The sequence below is a fragment of the Hippocampus comes genome, unplaced genomic scaffold (genome assembly GCF_001891065.2).
Source record: "Hippocampus comes isolate QL1 unplaced genomic scaffold, H_comes_QL1_v1.1 scaffold22, whole genome shotgun sequence".
NCBI lineage: Eukaryota > Metazoa > Chordata > Actinopteri > Syngnathiformes > Syngnathidae > Hippocampus > Hippocampus comes.
Window position 1 is genome coordinate 7,297,709 of NW_017806175.1, and position 15,475 is coordinate 7,313,183.

The 15,475-nt window shown below is 45.3% G+C and overlaps 3 protein-coding genes across 4 annotated transcripts in view; 2 read left to right on the forward strand and 1 right to left on the reverse strand.

Annotated features, from left to right (window-relative positions):
- LOC109531950 (protein WWC2-like) overlaps positions 1 to 241 on the forward strand; it is a 34,467-nt gene extending 34,226 nt beyond the window's left edge. The window contains exon 12 of the mRNA XM_019896487.1: positions 230 to 241. Coding sequence (XP_019752046.1) covers positions 230 to 241 — 12 coding nt within the window. The remainder of the gene's footprint in view (positions 1 to 229) is intronic.
- Positions 242 to 459: 218 nt separating this feature from the next.
- On the forward strand, positions 460 to 8,511 carry wwc3 (WWC family member 3). The gene is made up of 13 exons (XM_019897088.1): positions 460 to 810; positions 1,077 to 1,166; positions 1,932 to 2,458; positions 3,464 to 3,584; positions 3,751 to 3,831; positions 4,771 to 4,857; positions 5,429 to 5,624; positions 5,715 to 5,885; positions 6,314 to 6,451; positions 6,534 to 6,701; positions 6,936 to 7,274; positions 7,364 to 7,491; positions 8,241 to 8,511. The coding sequence occupies exons 1-13, from the start codon at positions 572 to 574 to the stop codon at positions 8,311 to 8,313; spliced, it is 2,358 nt and encodes a 785-aa protein (XP_019752647.1). The 5' UTR covers positions 460 to 571; the 3' UTR covers positions 8,314 to 8,511.
- A 952-nt stretch (positions 8,512 to 9,463) lies between these two features.
- Positions 9,464 to 15,410, reverse strand: traf3ip2l (TRAF3 interacting protein 2-like). Of its 2 annotated transcripts, none has more exons than XM_019897073.1 (10): positions 15,008 to 15,410; positions 13,727 to 13,788; positions 12,240 to 12,799; positions 12,128 to 12,164; positions 11,295 to 11,359; positions 11,133 to 11,230; positions 10,755 to 10,823; positions 10,564 to 10,680; positions 10,408 to 10,482; positions 9,464 to 10,123 (listed from the first exon to the last, which is right to left on the reverse strand). In XM_019897073.1, the coding sequence occupies exons 2-10, from the start codon at positions 13,753 to 13,755 to the stop codon at positions 9,977 to 9,979; spliced, it is 1,197 nt and encodes a 398-aa protein (XP_019752632.1). In that variant the 5' UTR covers positions 13,756 to 13,788; positions 15,008 to 15,410; the 3' UTR covers positions 9,464 to 9,976. The 2 variants fall into 2 exon arrangements, with proteins under 2 accessions (XP_019752632.1, XP_019752633.1); XM_019897074.1 differs by having other exon boundaries at positions 13,727 to 13,793.
- Positions 15,411 to 15,475: the final 65 nt, after the last annotated feature.

A 15,475-nucleotide genomic window follows, 5' to 3' on the forward strand; every position in this document is an offset into this window, starting at 1 on the left:
AAAAAAATTGGTGTGTGTGTGTGTGTGTGTGTGTGTGTGTGTGTGTGTGTGTGTGTGTGTGTGTGTGTGTATATATAGAGAGAGAGAATGCTAACATTTAAATGTCAAAAAAAGTATTTTGATAATTAATTTATTCCATATTTTATTATTATATTCATATTCTATTTTTAAAATCGATTTTGTTGACAATATGATGTAATTTTTTTTCAATTTACTTTATTTATTCCAGTTTGAGATTTAATATGATGTTTGTAGTTTTTATTCATGGTTTTGTATTTTTTTTAGAGTTTTATCATCAACATCATAATTCCCAAATTCCAAAGATACAGATGTATCATTTCGAGCATTTATACATTTTTTTTTTCTTTCACATTTTTTTGCAGGGCTTTATATTTATATTTAAACACATATTATACGTACGTATTTATGATTGTTAAAAAGTTTGTTCCCTATTTCATGACTGTGGCAACCCTGCGTGTCAACCAGGGTGCAGAGTATCCAGCACCAGCTGGCCCAGCTGGACAGCGAGAGCTGGTCGGGCCGAGCCGAGGCCGACCGGGACCGAGATTTCATGCAGCTGTTGCGCGAGAAGGAAGCTCTGCTGCACGACATCATCATGATCAGCAAGCAGCACAAGAAGGCTCACGGCCCCGATCCGGGTCCCGATCCCGATCCTGATCAGAGTCCCGGTCCTGATCCTAACCCCAATCCCGGTCCTGACACGCTGCGTCATCTGGAGGAGGAACGCTGCCGATTGGAGGAGGAAGTGCAGCGGGCGCACAGCTCACAGAGTCAGGGAGCCAATCAGAGGTCGGCCAACCCCGTCCAACCCCCACACTCCTCACAACAACAAAAGAAAAACATATCACTCCTTCTACCTCAAACTTCTTTTACTGTCACTACTGTGACTCTTACTTCTCCTACTTCTTGGATGAGTTTGGTAGAAGAGCAGACGGGTCTTGTGATGAAGTCTCACCGCTTACTATTACTCCGACAATGACTACGAGTGTGACGCCGACTTCGACTACCACGCGGGCATGTTTACTGACGTGTCATTGCTCGACGTTTGCGTCCAGGCTCCTGCAGCAGGAGAAGAGGAACGTGTTGCTGCGACAGCTGGAGGAGGCCACGCGCATCACCACCTACCTTCACTCTCAGCTCAAGAGGTGCGTCGTCATGCAAAGAGCTTTCCCGCATTTATTCCACATCCCTCGTATTGCTTGGAGCGCAGAAGTGGCGCTAGTTGTGGAAACATATTGACTAGTCATTCTACTCGTACGGCAAGTGATAATAGAGAGTATGCTAGTACCAGACCCTGAGCCAGATATCAAGGATATTAAATAAATGCTTTCCATAGAGCATGACGTAACTTGCGCATGCGGGTGGCAGAAGACAAACGCACATACGCCCGTGATGTCGGCATGACTTTGACAGCTGCCGCGTCCCTCCGACCCGATGGACCTGCGCCCATGGACTGAATCTTGACTGAAGCATGCGACGATTGGGCGGGGCGTGGCCGCTTGATGGACTTGTAGTGCGACTTCTCGCCCGGTCCAAGATGCAAAACGATATTTTACCGGTAGTCCGACAAACATGACCTTCGTGAACAACCAACAAGTCATGTTGTTTGAGAAAGCCATAAAAGATGAGTAAAATATGACTCGGACTAAAAGGTATTTTCAAAAGACTCGATCGGCTGTCCAAAACAACACTGCTTTCAAGCAACAATTTAATTGACATTCAAACGATGGTGATAGAGAAAAAGACCGCATTCGAACCAGTTACGTTTTTGTCTCATTTGCCACCCAGATGCACTCGTGCCGTCATTGTATCATAAATCGAATCCGTGATGTCGTGTGCCCGATGGTATCGACGCTATGGCGTCCCGACTTGACTTCATCCCGTCTTCAACTTCCTGTTTCTGCGTCCAGCCTGTCCGCCAGCTCCCTGACGGTGTCGTCCAGCAGCAGCCGCGGCTCCCTGGCATCCAGCCGCGGCTCGCTGGCATCCAGCCGCGGTTCCCTCAGCTCCATCAGCTTCAGCGACATCTACGGCGTGCCGCAGTACGAGCGCCACGACGAGCCGACGGACCCCCACCTGCGCTTCGTGCTGCCCTCGGAGGCCACCTCCAGGGACGCCTACACGCCCGAGCCGTCCGCTCCCAGCAAGGCCAAGCGCGCTCACGACACGCCGCAGTCGCTGGCCTCGCTGTCGTCGCGCTCATCGCTCTCCTCGCTGTCGCCGCCGAGTTCGCCCATGGAGACGCCCTACCACTCGACGTCTCAGGACAGCCCCCTTTCGCAGATGACCGAGGAGTACATGGAGCAGGCGGGGCGCGGGCTGCTGGAGGGTCTGCGCGCCCAGTCGCAGCAGGAGGCGGTCGCCCTGGTCGCCGCGCACGCTGCCGACGCAAAGAACCACAGAGATGGAGGCTCTCAGGGGGCTTTCAACTCATCTGGTAAGACAATTAAATCAACCATCCATCCAAGAATTCACCCTCCATTGCGAGGGTTACTTTTCAGACCACCGTCGTAAGTGCAATCCCTGATGTAGAATGTCCAATTTATATGCCCTCAAGGTGAGGTTTTTACGGAATTTACAGCACATGTGTTTTTTTAGGTCTTTAAACACACTTTTAAAATAATAAAAACACATTTTCAGAGAGCACAAGAGCAATGGATAACGCAAAAAAATATTCTACGAACAGCGTACCAATGCCTCGGTGTAGAATCATCCGATGTAACATTAACCTCCAACTATCGCTTTCTGTCGGCGTAAAAAGCAGGATCACAGAGGATGACGTTCAATCATTTTCAACCCAAATTAGGCTGTGGTGAATTTATTTTTTTTCTTGTCCTTTCAAATTTACACCATCTCTGAATAACTGTGCTGCTATCTAGTGGTGAACAGTGGGAATACATCCAACATTGACGAGCGATAGATGAAAATATGATAATTACAACAACAAAAAAAAAAATCTGCCAAATAGTGAGACCTGGAACCTGTGATTGAGGGCGGGGTTTACTATACTACTTATTAGTTGATATTGGGTCATATGACCTGTCCTAGAAATAAGGCTGGTACTGACCCGATACCGGTACCTGGTATCAGTGCTTGCGCATTGATTGAATTGAATTGTTATTATTACCATTTGCACATTCGCCCACACCACATGAAAAACATCAGCCTGCCCATTCACTTACTGAATACAAATAATCTTACTCATCAGTCCATTCACACCCAATTTCAAAGCCCTCCGTCCCTCCATTCCCAAAGTGCAAAACGTGAGTCTCTGCAATCACACCCACAAGGAAAAAAGAAACATTCCACTTTCCAGTCACATGTACATGTTAACATATGTTGTGTCCAAGCGTTATGTCAACATTTGTCCACTCGCGTAGACAGGTCAACAAGGGTCTGTGCATTCACACACACACACACACACATCAACTGTCATGCGAAGGGGTGACTCTGCGCGGCAACAGCGGCAGCAGAAGCAGCAGGAGGACCAGGAGGGTCTCGGCTGGCATCTCCGAAGACGCTCTGGCCACAGATAGCGGCGTCTTCGAGGCCTGGGGCAGGAGGTGAGTGAAGGGGGGGAACTCAGGAGAAAAAAAAAAATCTTTGTTCTATACTAGTCTAAACACAATATTCTGATTACTAAAATACTCAAAGTACAGATACCAAACCAAAAAAAAAAAAGAATCTACTCCAGTACAACATTTGTAGCTCTCGTGTGCTTTCCACCAGGGCGGAGGAGCCTGAGGAGATGTCCTACCTGAAGGAGCAGACGTCGGCCAGCGAGCCAACGCAGATTCAGCTGGGACTCCTGTGAGTTTCCTTCTGGGGTGGAAAAAAATGGTTCACGATAGTGAAATGCCCTCAGATGTGGGCGCGGAGAGCGGACAGAGGTCACTGATGAAATTTCAGACATTTTTATTTTTTTTAAACAGGTCAAGCTCTTAAACATAAAATGAGAACACTCGCAAGGAGCTGCTGTAGGCCACAACTCACACCCGGACGCTCACACGCAGACTAACTCAAGCTCCTGATGTCATTCACTAGGCCACACCCCTTAAAAGCACACCATTTTGACCGTACTTAACAGTGATTACTCTTTAAACTGTTTTGCGTTCTTTCCATTCTTTTTTCATATGACCCAATTTTGAGTGACCCAATTTGCACGTTTTTCAAGGTACGTCGTCGTTCTGCCAGTACAAGCGCTACAGTATATGGTGGCAAAAATCACATTGTTTAGTGTAATGCGAACAAATGACACAAAACGCCATTGACGTGCTAACGAATGGCATTGTCATCGTGGTTTCGGTGTATTTGACACAAGTGGTGGAGCAAAACATGTAGACAAACAATACAATACTCGTAAGCATGTTTACCCCTCTGTAAAGAATGAATATAACTAAGGCCAAATAGCTTCCTGAAAAGTTGTGACCTTACCTTCACATATGTCTGCATTACACTGCCGCCATGTGGCCAAGGCGCGCATGACGAAACGCCGCGAGTAACTGTCACCCACCCCAAATTTGTTCATAACTGTATTGTACTTGTCAAGCATCACTCATGTCTAAAGGAAGTCACTTTAATACATTTCTGTGACACCAGCATGCCACTAGATGGTGTCAGCCCGACACTCTCATCGCCACGGCCTGAGCTCACGCGTCACCGTTTCTTACGCTGTAGTCCAATCAGACCCATTTTGATTGTCATTTTTCATCTCTCGCCTTCCCATTCTCCTCCTTGCCTACGATCCAGGTGGGAGTCCACCTCCCAGTCTTTGCGTCTTCATCTGCTCCAGCTCAAGAATCTGAGCAGGTCTGTCCTGAGGGACGGATACAAAATGTGAGTCCTGTTGCTTTGTCTTTTGAAAAGTCCGTTTTTTTTCCTCATTTGAGAGAAGTATGTGTGTGTTGCATGATTATAATACATATATTTTTAGGGGTGCGGGGGGTCATTTTGACTTTTTGTTGTTTTTTTTTTTCAATTCAGTTAGCTTTGTTTAGTTTTTAGAGCAAGTTCCTTTGTTTTTATTAGCTTTTATTTTTTAATTGCTTCATTTTACTTTAGTTTTATGAATTTTAGTATTAGTCTTGGTTCTACTTTTGAATAAATGGAGTGTTTGTCGAGTGCAAGGTTCCCAAAAAGGTCACTAAGTATTGTGTCCTGAAATAAACTGCAGCTCTCAAACTGACGGCTGTACTCCAAAACCCAAATGAACCCCCGAAAGCTCACTTATGATATTAATTGACATAGGCGGAAACCAAGGAAACTTCTAATTTGTTTTATAAATATTTTCTAAAGCATTTTTGCCTTCATTTTATGACATCAATTAAAATATTTTGCTTCCGAGTTAAGTTCTAATCATATTTTGTTAGTTTCTGCAAACTCGCCAAACCTTGGTGTGTGTTGGCAGCTTTGTGAAGGTGCACCTGATTGCGCCGGACGCGGGCCGGGCCTGCGCCTTCTACTGCTGCACGGCTCTGGAGCCGCAGACCCACTTGAGCTTCAACGAAGGCTTCCGCGTTCCCGTGCCTGCCAACGCCCTGGCCGGGTGCGCCCTGCAACTGTCCCTCTGCCTGCTTGGGCCGCAGGCTCAGGAGGAGCTCCTGGTAAGTCTGAGAGGGAGATGATTATTAAAAAAGATGGTTCTCAGATCATTTTACAATGTAAATCGTGTATGTGTGTGTATTCGCGCGCAGGGCATAGCACGGGTGGGCCTGGCCGAGTGCGAAGAGAGTGCCGACATGATCTACCACTGGCTGAAGGTCCAAATGCTCGGCGGGGCGGAGCCTCCCAGACCCGAGCTGAGAGCTGAAGGCCAGCGGCGACATCACGATGGGCCCGAGGACGAGCACAGACCGAGAGCCCTGGTATGCACGACTTCATAATAGCCATAAACTTGCCATCGGGTATGGTGTATAGTAAGGTATTTAGTAACAAAAGGCATGATATATAGTAAGGCATTTATTAAAGAAACATGATATATAGTAAGGCTTAAAAAAAAAAAAATCTTGACGTACAGTAAAGTATTTATTAAAAAAGGCATGATGTACAGTAAGGCTTTTATTAAAGAAGACATGATGCATATTAAGGCTTTTTTAGGACATGATGTATAGTAAGGCATTAATTCAAACAGACTACATACAGTAAGGCATTTAAAAGGAAAAGACACATATGGTCAAGAAGACGTGGTGTATAGTAAGGCTTTTTAAGTCCATGATGTTTCGTAAGCCTCGCTTTTGACGCTCACGGAGCTCAAGTCTCATGAGGATTTCAACCGTGTCTCTCACCATCCCAGGAGAGCTCGTGCGGCCCGTTGTCCCGGACTGACGCCGACCCGGACCCGCTGCCGAGGCTGCAAGCCGAGTCGGTGGACAGCGGCTGCAGCAACAGCACGCCGTGCGAACGGGCGCTGGCAAAGGCGGCCACACTGAAGGTAAGGCTGCGGCAGAATTTTTATTATTTTTTTTTTAAACAACAAATATCCGCGGCACGACGCGTTTGTGGCGTCCCGGCAGGTGGAGAAGGCGACCATGACAGAGGGACACTTTGCAGAGGCGGTGCGAGTGCGGGGGAAAGAGAGGGGCGGGGCACGCTGGGGACACGCGGCGCCCTTCATGCGTGGTAGCACCATCGTACGCTCGCAGACATTCTCTCCCGGAGCTCGCAGTCAGTACGTCTGCAGGGTGAGTGCCCCCCCCCACCCCCCACCCCCACATAAAATGGCGGGAAAGCTCTTAAAAAAAAAGAGAGAACGAGAGGCTCATGAAACGTCAAAAATCATGCATCTTCCATATACACCAAAATGAACTCCATGTTGCATCAACAAAACATGCATACGAGCATTTGATGCAAAAGTCATTCAGCTCACCTTTAGGCGTTTAAAAAAAAAAAATGCCATGTGTTGTTATTGCCTACAGTTGTACCGCAGCGACAGCGACAGTTCCACCCTCCCAAAGAAATCGCCGTTTGTCCGAAACACGCTGGAGCGGCGGACGCTGCGCTACAAGCAGCAGTCGTACCGTTCCTCGCTGGCCGAGCAGCCCACGCGCACCTCCCTGGACCTGGAGCTGGACCTCCAGGCCTGCAGGACGCGCCAGAGGCAGCTGAGCGAGGAGCTGAGCACCCTCAGGGAGCTCAAGCTCCGTCTGGAGGAGCCGCCGCCGACTCGCCGCCCCGCCAGCCAGGACGGAGAGCTCCCCCACTGGGCCCTGAGGGACGAGCGCTTCCGCTGTCTGCTGAGGGAGGCCCACAGACAGGTGAGCCGCGTCGCCCGGGAAACGGCCCGGGCAATTTCGGCCGTTTGCCGTGCGTGACTTGCCGTGATCACGTCCGACCGTGGTTGCAGGCGGGTCAGAGCGAGCAGGAGCAGCGTCAGGAGGAAGAAGTTGGGAGGAGGCTCAGGAAGGCGTCCAAAGAACTCCTGCACATGAGGGGGCAGAGCCACAAGGAACCGCTTCCCGTTCACACCTTCAGGTCGGTGCTCCTCGCGCCATTTTTTTTTTTTTTCTTTTTGGCTGACCCGTGACGTATTCGGCCTGTGCTGTTATTCTCTCACCCTCAAATTTGATGACAAAATATAGAAAAAGGAACACATTGTCATTGTTTTGTGGAGGTGCTCCAAGGATTCTCTGCCCCGCAACCGATGGCCATCGCATCAAAACGTTAAACGTAACCGAGTTCAACGTAAAATTTCCACGTGAAATCAACACTTGATCATGTTATAACGTAATAATGATCACATTAAACGTGAAACCGATCGTGTAAATGTGAAAATTTAGCACATTGGAATCTGAAACTTATCACGTTAAATGCAACACTTGAAAAATGCGATGAAAAAAAATGATAGTTGTTAAGGAATTATTCCTCTAGAAGGAGTAGTAGAACATTGTTGAGGAATTTCACCTTGTTATGAGAACTATCGATACTAGTGTATAAACGCGATATGTTTCATGTTTTGGAAGAAACCAATCACGTCCAAATATGACATTGGTCACATCATGTTTTTTTTTTTTCAGGCAGCAATAGCTTCCGTAATATATACGCTACTGAATGGCCGTCACTTTGTTTACATAACATGCTAACTAAAAACTTAACACGTAATAAAAAAAAATAAATGCGCATCTTAAATGCCTAAATTATCTGTTGGTGAGTCAGCAAAAATGGGCTGCGTTTGTTTGTCCTCTCGCAGCAGTAGTTGTGACTCAACTTGAATTTGTCCGCAGAGAGAAGATGGCTTTTTTCACCAGACCAAGGTTCAACATGCACGTACCTCCTTTGCCGGCTGACGACGTGTGACCTGCGCGCCCCCGCATCACATGACATGAAGTATTTGTGCTACTTTCCACACACACACGAGCGCACGCGCGCGCACACACACACACGAAGTCATGAAGCGTTTGTGTGTCATGAAGAAACTCTTATTCCTGCAAGAGTGGTCTTCTGCTTGCCAGACGGGAACAAAAAGTTTGAAAAGAAACAAATATTAAAAAAAAAAAAAAAAAAAACACACACACACACAAAAGCTACTTACTGTACTGTAACTTATTTTATAGTACTTTTTTCCTTGAAGGAAATTTGGAAGAAAAAAAAATCATCAAATAAAACCTGCTTCTTGCTTTTTTTAAGTGTATTTTGTAGCTTTGGAACAAATAGCACTTCAGTGTTTGTACTTATCTTAAACGCAATGTATTTACATCCAGTGTCACTTTGTAATCCAGCTTTATTACAGATGTTTTTTTTGTTATTAAAATTAATATTATTTCATGTACTTTTCAATATACAGATGAAACACTGTATTCAGATTGTTTTTTTTTTTCTAATGATGTCTGTATGAGCATCTGCAGTGTTACCTCTTTTGTGAAAATAAAATTATTAAACCACTTTTTGGGCATGCCGTGTGAACAGTCGCGTGGCGAGTGACCCCATTTGGGTGGAAGGAGTGCAGATGGTCTTCATCGAAAAACCGCAAGCTCAGCAACGCCACGCCGTTGCGGTTTTTCGAGAGAAAAGTGCATTTGTTGAAATTAAGTGCGAAACACAGGGTGTGAGTTGGGGGGGGGTGCCCCCCCCTCCCCTTTTTCTTTTGAACTCTCTCTTTTCTCCCTCCATACTTTTACAGCAATTCAAAAAAAAAAGAGATTCTAAATATTTCAGATTTATTTTAATCTAACTGATTATGGTCTTTCCGATTGCATTGTTTTTTTAATTGATTTATTAATATATGTATTATATATTATTATAAATTGATTCTCTCCTCTTTCATCCAGAACTGCTACAAACAACAAATTGTATGAGGGAAAAGTGGTTAAGATTGCACGACTGTCCGTGTTTTTATGTTATGTTTTATGTTGTGTTTATTATTTGACTTAATGTTAACTGTTTTGTTAGGCGCTTTGTTACAGCTGCAGCTGTTGCGAAAGCGCGTTATAAATCAGGATGTATTGTATTAAATAGAGCCAAAAAATTTTATTGTAAAGGTAAGATTCTATACGGCAGTTCTGAAATTCTCAGACACACACAAAAAAAAAAAAAAAAAAAAAAGACACAAAAGTCTTTAAAAATGAATTCCAATGCAAAATTCCATGAACTGTTGAGCCCTTTGGCCTTGGTGAGTCACCCCTCATCCATCCCATCCAAAATGTCTCTTCATCTTCTCAGCACTCCTGGTGTAAATTCAAGGAACGTTCTTTGCGGAGAACCTCCCCGACCCGTAACTCCTCAAACCAACCAGAATCTTCTGCAGACGTGACATCACACGTACTTGCGGGTGGCAAAAACCTGCACTTGCAAACAAACTCCTGTGTGTCATTTGACCAAGGCAGAGCCACTGATAAAACAGACTACCTGGCTTGAATGATGAGTTTAGCATTAGCATCCCCCCCCCTCCTCCCCCCTCACTTCCTGCCACCTAGAAGGGCCCTGACAACGATTGTTTCAAAGCATTATTGAGAAAAGGGTTCTAGATGGGGATGGACACGATGGTGGGCAGTTCTCCAATGGGCGGCGGGTTGTACTTCTCAACCCTCATCAGCCGTCGCAGGATGTCGTCGCGGTCGCGCGGCCAACCGTACACGTGCGTGTTCAGCAGCCAGTTGGGAACGTGACGCTGCAGGTAACACAAACAGGAGGAGGGTTTAAAACCCCTTTCTCCACTTTGACAGGTAAAACTGTTCCGATTTTATTGAGACTGTGGACTGCAGGAAATATTGTATTGGTCTTTCTATTAATTTGTTCAAAAAGCCTTTGACACAATGGATCACAGATTGTTTGCTCTGTTCTGGATGTTTAACAAAGGGATCCCCCAAGGCTCAATCCCGGGACCCATTTTATTTTCAATTTACATCTACAAGTCTGTGTGCCGATCTTAAAAGAATTACTGTTCAGTCTTACCTTTTTCGCCCCAGGGAACAAAATGGGAATGAAGCGGAAATTCTTGCTTCCGTTCTGGATGAACTCATTCTGAAGCTGAATGAAAAGAAGCCACGCCGTCAACAAGATGCGGAAGAGTGTGGGGAAAAATTCCCATTGGGTACGGGTTTTGGGGACCTGTTTGTGGATGTAGACGGTATTGCAAGTCCTCTCGTCGTTGTCAGGGCCGACGTGGGAGGTGGTGACCGTCTCGTGGTACTTTGGGCTGATGATGATAATGATCAGGTACTCTTTCTGAGGGGACGGATGACACCGGTCAGTTTGCGCAGCTGACAAAAAATAAAAAAAAGGATGCGGCGAGTTTTTACTTCGCTGAGGTAGCGCTCCATGAAGTCGATCTTGCTGATGCTGCGGAACTGCTGCTCGAATATGTCAATCTGAAAGCAGCACATATTTAAGTGCAGTGTTAATGTTCACGCTTTCTTTCATACATATTTTAATTAAGGTGTTTTTGATGTAAAAACGTTTGAGAACCACTGACACAAATAAGTTTGTCGTGGACTTTTTTTTTTGCTGTGCCTTAGCGTTATGTTTCTGTGGTAACAATGACCGTTATTTCAAACTGTTCATAATTCCCTCAACGTTGTTTACAGTTCCATTCATCAAAAGAGCATAAGAGAAAATAGGAAAGTACACGTCCCAAGGTGACAAAAGTGGAGAAAGGGAAGCCTCTGTAAATCTCGTACGTGTGTGTCGAAGCCGTTGTGTCGCAGCAGGGCCACGAACTTGATGATCTCGTTGACGTGCGCGTCGTCGTCCGCCTCGTACGTGACGAACACTTTCCCTGAACACGCAGCAACGTTAAAGATGGCCCGTCACGCGATTTTTCTGAGTCGCGGGCCACTTACTCTGCGCCAGGGACAACGACATGCTTTGCGTCGGCGGTTTCTCGCCGGGCGGAACGCTGTGGCCCCTGGAGCAAAAAAAAAATTGAAATTAAAAACGAATGAAACATTTAGTAGAACAAGTTACTACATATGATTAGTCGGTGGTGAGTATTGATGGTAAGCTCCGCAGTCATCGTCGTTCCCACACAGCAGAGAGAATATATTGCTGCTCCGTATGTTTAGCAGTGGTTTGAATGTTTGACATGCTAATTTCCTTTAGCCTGTCTCTCATGTTTTACATTGTATATTAGCAACAAGCTAGCAGACTTTCAATAGATGAAATGTGTATGACTTGGTTGGACATTTTGGTGTTAAAATCTACTCTACTTAACTCCCATTTGTTGTATGCTGCGTTTGTATGTGTAGCTGCTTACATTAGCTTATTAGGATTAGCATCTATGGAGTTAGCATGAAGCTAGTTGTTATGGTTTGGTTGTTTTTGGCATCAAATATACAACGTCTATTGTGTTTTTATATACAGTGTGTGTGTCTCTGTGTGTGAATAAAAAAATATATACACACACACAGACACACACACACACACACACACACACACACACACTAATTCTGCCTTCATTACTATCTCTCAGTCTGAATTTTATATGTACTAGTTATAGTGTGGTGTCTTTTGCTTTTTATATCAATGTTTGAAACAAAAAAAATGTTTTTGAAAAATATCTACGTACTGCCTCTCTCTCTCTCTCTCTCTCTCTCTCTCTCTTTCTCTCTCTCTCACACACACATCTCTCATCTCTCTCTCTCTTTGTAAAGAATTCAAAAGCAAAATAACTCACATTGGAGTGACTCGGCCCCAGGGAGGTCTGCAATCACCTGCGTTGTGACAACACAACCAAAGCTGAGATCAGCACAAGAAAATCGGCGCGGCAACAACAAGTCGAGACTCACAGTGCTGGGGGGCGTAAGCCACTTGGTACTGATGCCGCGGTAGCTTGATGCCCCCCCCGACGGGGGCGTCGGCGGGACACTGGGCCCAGCAGGCGGCACCCGGCGGCGAGCACATGTACGGCGGCAGCGTCAGGTGCCGGCTGGGCGGCTCGGAGCGCAGCGAGCACGGCTGCTCCAGGCTCAACTTGTGTCCGGATTGGAAGCTCTGGCCGCAGCAGCTGCAGAGTTCTTTGGGGTCCGACCTGGACGGAAATTGGCTACTGGGATATCCCGACCAGTCGCCGGAGAAACCGGGCTGCTGCGGCCAGCTGCCGTCCGCCAGGCTCGGAAACGGCGTGAGCGGGAAGGAACGGTCGCTCAGGTCGGGGCAGGAATTCATGTCCGTCTCGCGTTCTGTGTCCTGCTCCAAATTTCGCATGGCGAGCCCGGAGGAGGTGCTGGAGGCCCACCGGTTGTAAAGCGGGGTCGAGTCCAATTTGGGGGTGGCGGTCGCTTCTCGCTGTTCGGCGCTCATGGTCTCATCGTCCTCTTGCGGCGTGTTGCTGTTACTCAGGAACCAACTGGGCAGGAAGACTTTTACAATTAAACGCCAATTTCGACTGTCTGAACAAAGTAAACCGCAGAGGTCCATTTTTTAATTCTCTAAATATTTTTGTAACGTAGCCTTGAGGGTTCACCATTGAACCCATAGCGACAATGAAGTACTGTTTACTGTTATAAAACGTACTGACAAGTTAATAATCCAAACTGGCAACGGGAACATTTCTGTTGCTTTTGTTGACATACAAACAAGTGCTCTCTTGTGCGGAATGCAGTTTTATGAAACAATCAGTCGTAATAGTCGTCATCATCCCGACCAGGGATGGGCAAGTTAAAGCACTTGAAACAAACTATTCTTGTGAATAAAATCACAGTGGTTTTGAACTTTTTTTGATTTTTACTTCTCACTTCCCACAATGCAATGCGGCATGTAACGCCGAACTTCTCTGACACAAGGTCGTTCATGATCTGATTTAAGTTTGTCTATGTTAGTTTGTTGAATGAGTTGTCGTGAACTGTCCACTTTCAATTTCAGTTGCATGTTGTTAACATGAAACCGTGTGTGAAACTGTAGCATCCCGTTTAGTTTCGTTGAATCCGTTCTCCATGTCGAAAGAGAGTCCGTTCCATTTACTCGAGTGACATTAACTCGGAAAATGTCATAAAAAGCAATCATGGCTGACAGCCGCTCTAAGTTCTTCTTCTGTGATGGAGATGAACAGGTGGAAATGCTACCGAATGATGTGTGCCCACTAGTGGTGAATGGTGTCATGACAACTTAAGTGATCAGATGTGTTTTCACAGTGATCCCACCCCTGACCACTGAGAGTGAGGTGAACATTTCCTCGATGATGTTATATGATTACCAAAAAGACTTTTCCTTTTGTCAGACATTGGGTTGAACAAGTATTTTTTTTTCCTAAAAAGCAAGTGAGTGTGTCACTCACCTATTTGGAGATTTGCAAGCCGGCAGCATGATTGAGACTCCTCACATCCATGTGTGTTCACACTGCACTTGACACAAAAGCAAAAAATACTTTCTGAGTTTCTGAAGCATGTTCCACCATTAAATTGAAATCTTTTTACTCGAGTATTTCTGTTAAGAGGAAACGTGACATTTACTCCATTACATTTGGTTATGATTTTTGTGGGATGAATTATATTTGTCAGAGAAATACTCAATACAACCTAGTTTTGACTTTAACTTGAGTATTGTTGTTTGGAAGTACCGGTAATGCTCCATTTAGCATTTCATCGCCACAATATTTTTTAGGGGATAAACTGCACTCGCCAGAGTAGTTTTGTTGTAACATACAATTCGCTTTTACATGGGAATTTTTGTCACGAGGCGTATATTCTTTATCCTTCGTGAGATGTGGCTAATATTACTGCAACTTATGGAGTCGATTGTGAAACTCTTTTTCCGTGTTTCTATGTTTGCATTATGCTGCCCCCAGGTGACCATGGCGTACACAACCGGAGGCTCAGCACAACGTCCGGACTCAAATTGCGGCAAAAAAAAAGATAATTAGTTATTGTGCGTCGCATGGAGGCATGAAGAAAAACTCGAGAAAAAAAACACCACCGATGCTAGTTGTTAGCCGATCTATGGAGTTTCCCATTATGCGTGAACACTACGTCAGTTGTTTTTTTTTTTAAGACAGTTATGTGGGTGTATACTCAATGTGTATTTACTTCGTTTTATGTAACGCTCAACAGTTAACTAGTAATTAGACCAATTCAGTTGGTATGCACGATTTGTGACACAAAAAAAAAAATCAAGAACACACGCACACTCGGGGACTTTCTGCCTGCTTTGAAGTAGTTGACAATTGAGTTGGCCCACGTGCGATGACGTCGATTCTAAAAGTAACTACCACTCAAACCAGTAGTTCGAAAATCGCGCACATCGGTAAACGAATTAAGTTATAGCAATTCATTCCTTTTGCTACCCGGAGTTGTCCACTTTCCCACCGAGCTTATCAAGTATGTTGCCAATTTGTTCCATCCAATGACATATGACTGCCAAAGTGACATTTAAAATGACATTTGCGGTTCTGTATGTGACCTCAATCTTTTTTTTTTTTTTGCTCACTTATATTTTTCCTTCGCTCGAGAGCTTACTCGGAAAAAAAAGGTTCCAGAACTTTCTCTGTGTTGTCACAAGATTATTCAAGTGTCCTTCTTTTAACTAAGCTACAAGCGAAACAAAAAAAAAATTGGCTCACCTTAGCTCCAGCCTGCGGTGGTTTGTGAAAATCCTAACTGACGACGTCCAATTCAACTCCCTTAGCCGGAAAACGAGCTCGCTGGGCGGCTACTTGGTGGGGAATCTTCCGCCGTGTGGTACCCCCGTCTTCGGTTCGGTCTTGTCTTGTGATTTGATGTGAGGTGCACTCGTCGAGTGTCTGTCTGTCTGTGGCTTTCCTCCAAGTCACGCCCGCCGCCTACTTCCCACGCAGTGTCAGGTATTTTACTCAACTTTACAAAACACGTGCGCCTAATAGCTGGATACACGCATGAGGCTGGTGGTTTTGTTTTGTCATTTCATTTATTAACGAGCGACTGCACATTTAATACACAATTTAAAGGATTAAGTTTACACACTGCAAAAATAGCGTTTTTTGCCTAAGAAACAGATTAAACTACTTGAAACACTGCATATGTAGCATTTTGTTGCCATTCCTAAAAATTTG

Bases quoted from the DNA above. Each gene is read 5' to 3' on its own strand.
- wwc3 (XM_019897088.1), top strand. From the start codon at position 572: ATGCAGCTGTTGCGCGAGAAGGAAGCTCTGCTGCACGACATCATCATG. The intron at 2,459-3,463 runs GTAAGACAATTA...TGTCATGCGAAG, and splicing joins GGGGGCTTTCAACTCATCTG to GGGTGACTCTGCGCGGCAAC. The intron at 5,625-5,714 runs GTAAGTCTGAGA...ATTCGCGCGCAG, and splicing joins AGGCTCAGGAGGAGCTCCTG to GGCATAGCACGGGTGGGCCT.
- traf3ip2l (XM_019897073.1), bottom strand. From the start codon at position 13,755: ATGCTGCCGGCTTGCAAATCTCCAAATAG. The intron at 12,165-12,239 runs GTGAGTCTCGAC...GTCACAACGCAG, and splicing joins GGCTTACGCCCCCCAGCACT to GTGATTGCAGACCTCCCTGG. The intron at 10,681-10,754 runs GTAAAAACTCGC...CCGTCCCCTCAG, and splicing joins TGGAGCGCTACCTCAGCGAA to AAAGAGTACCTGATCATTAT.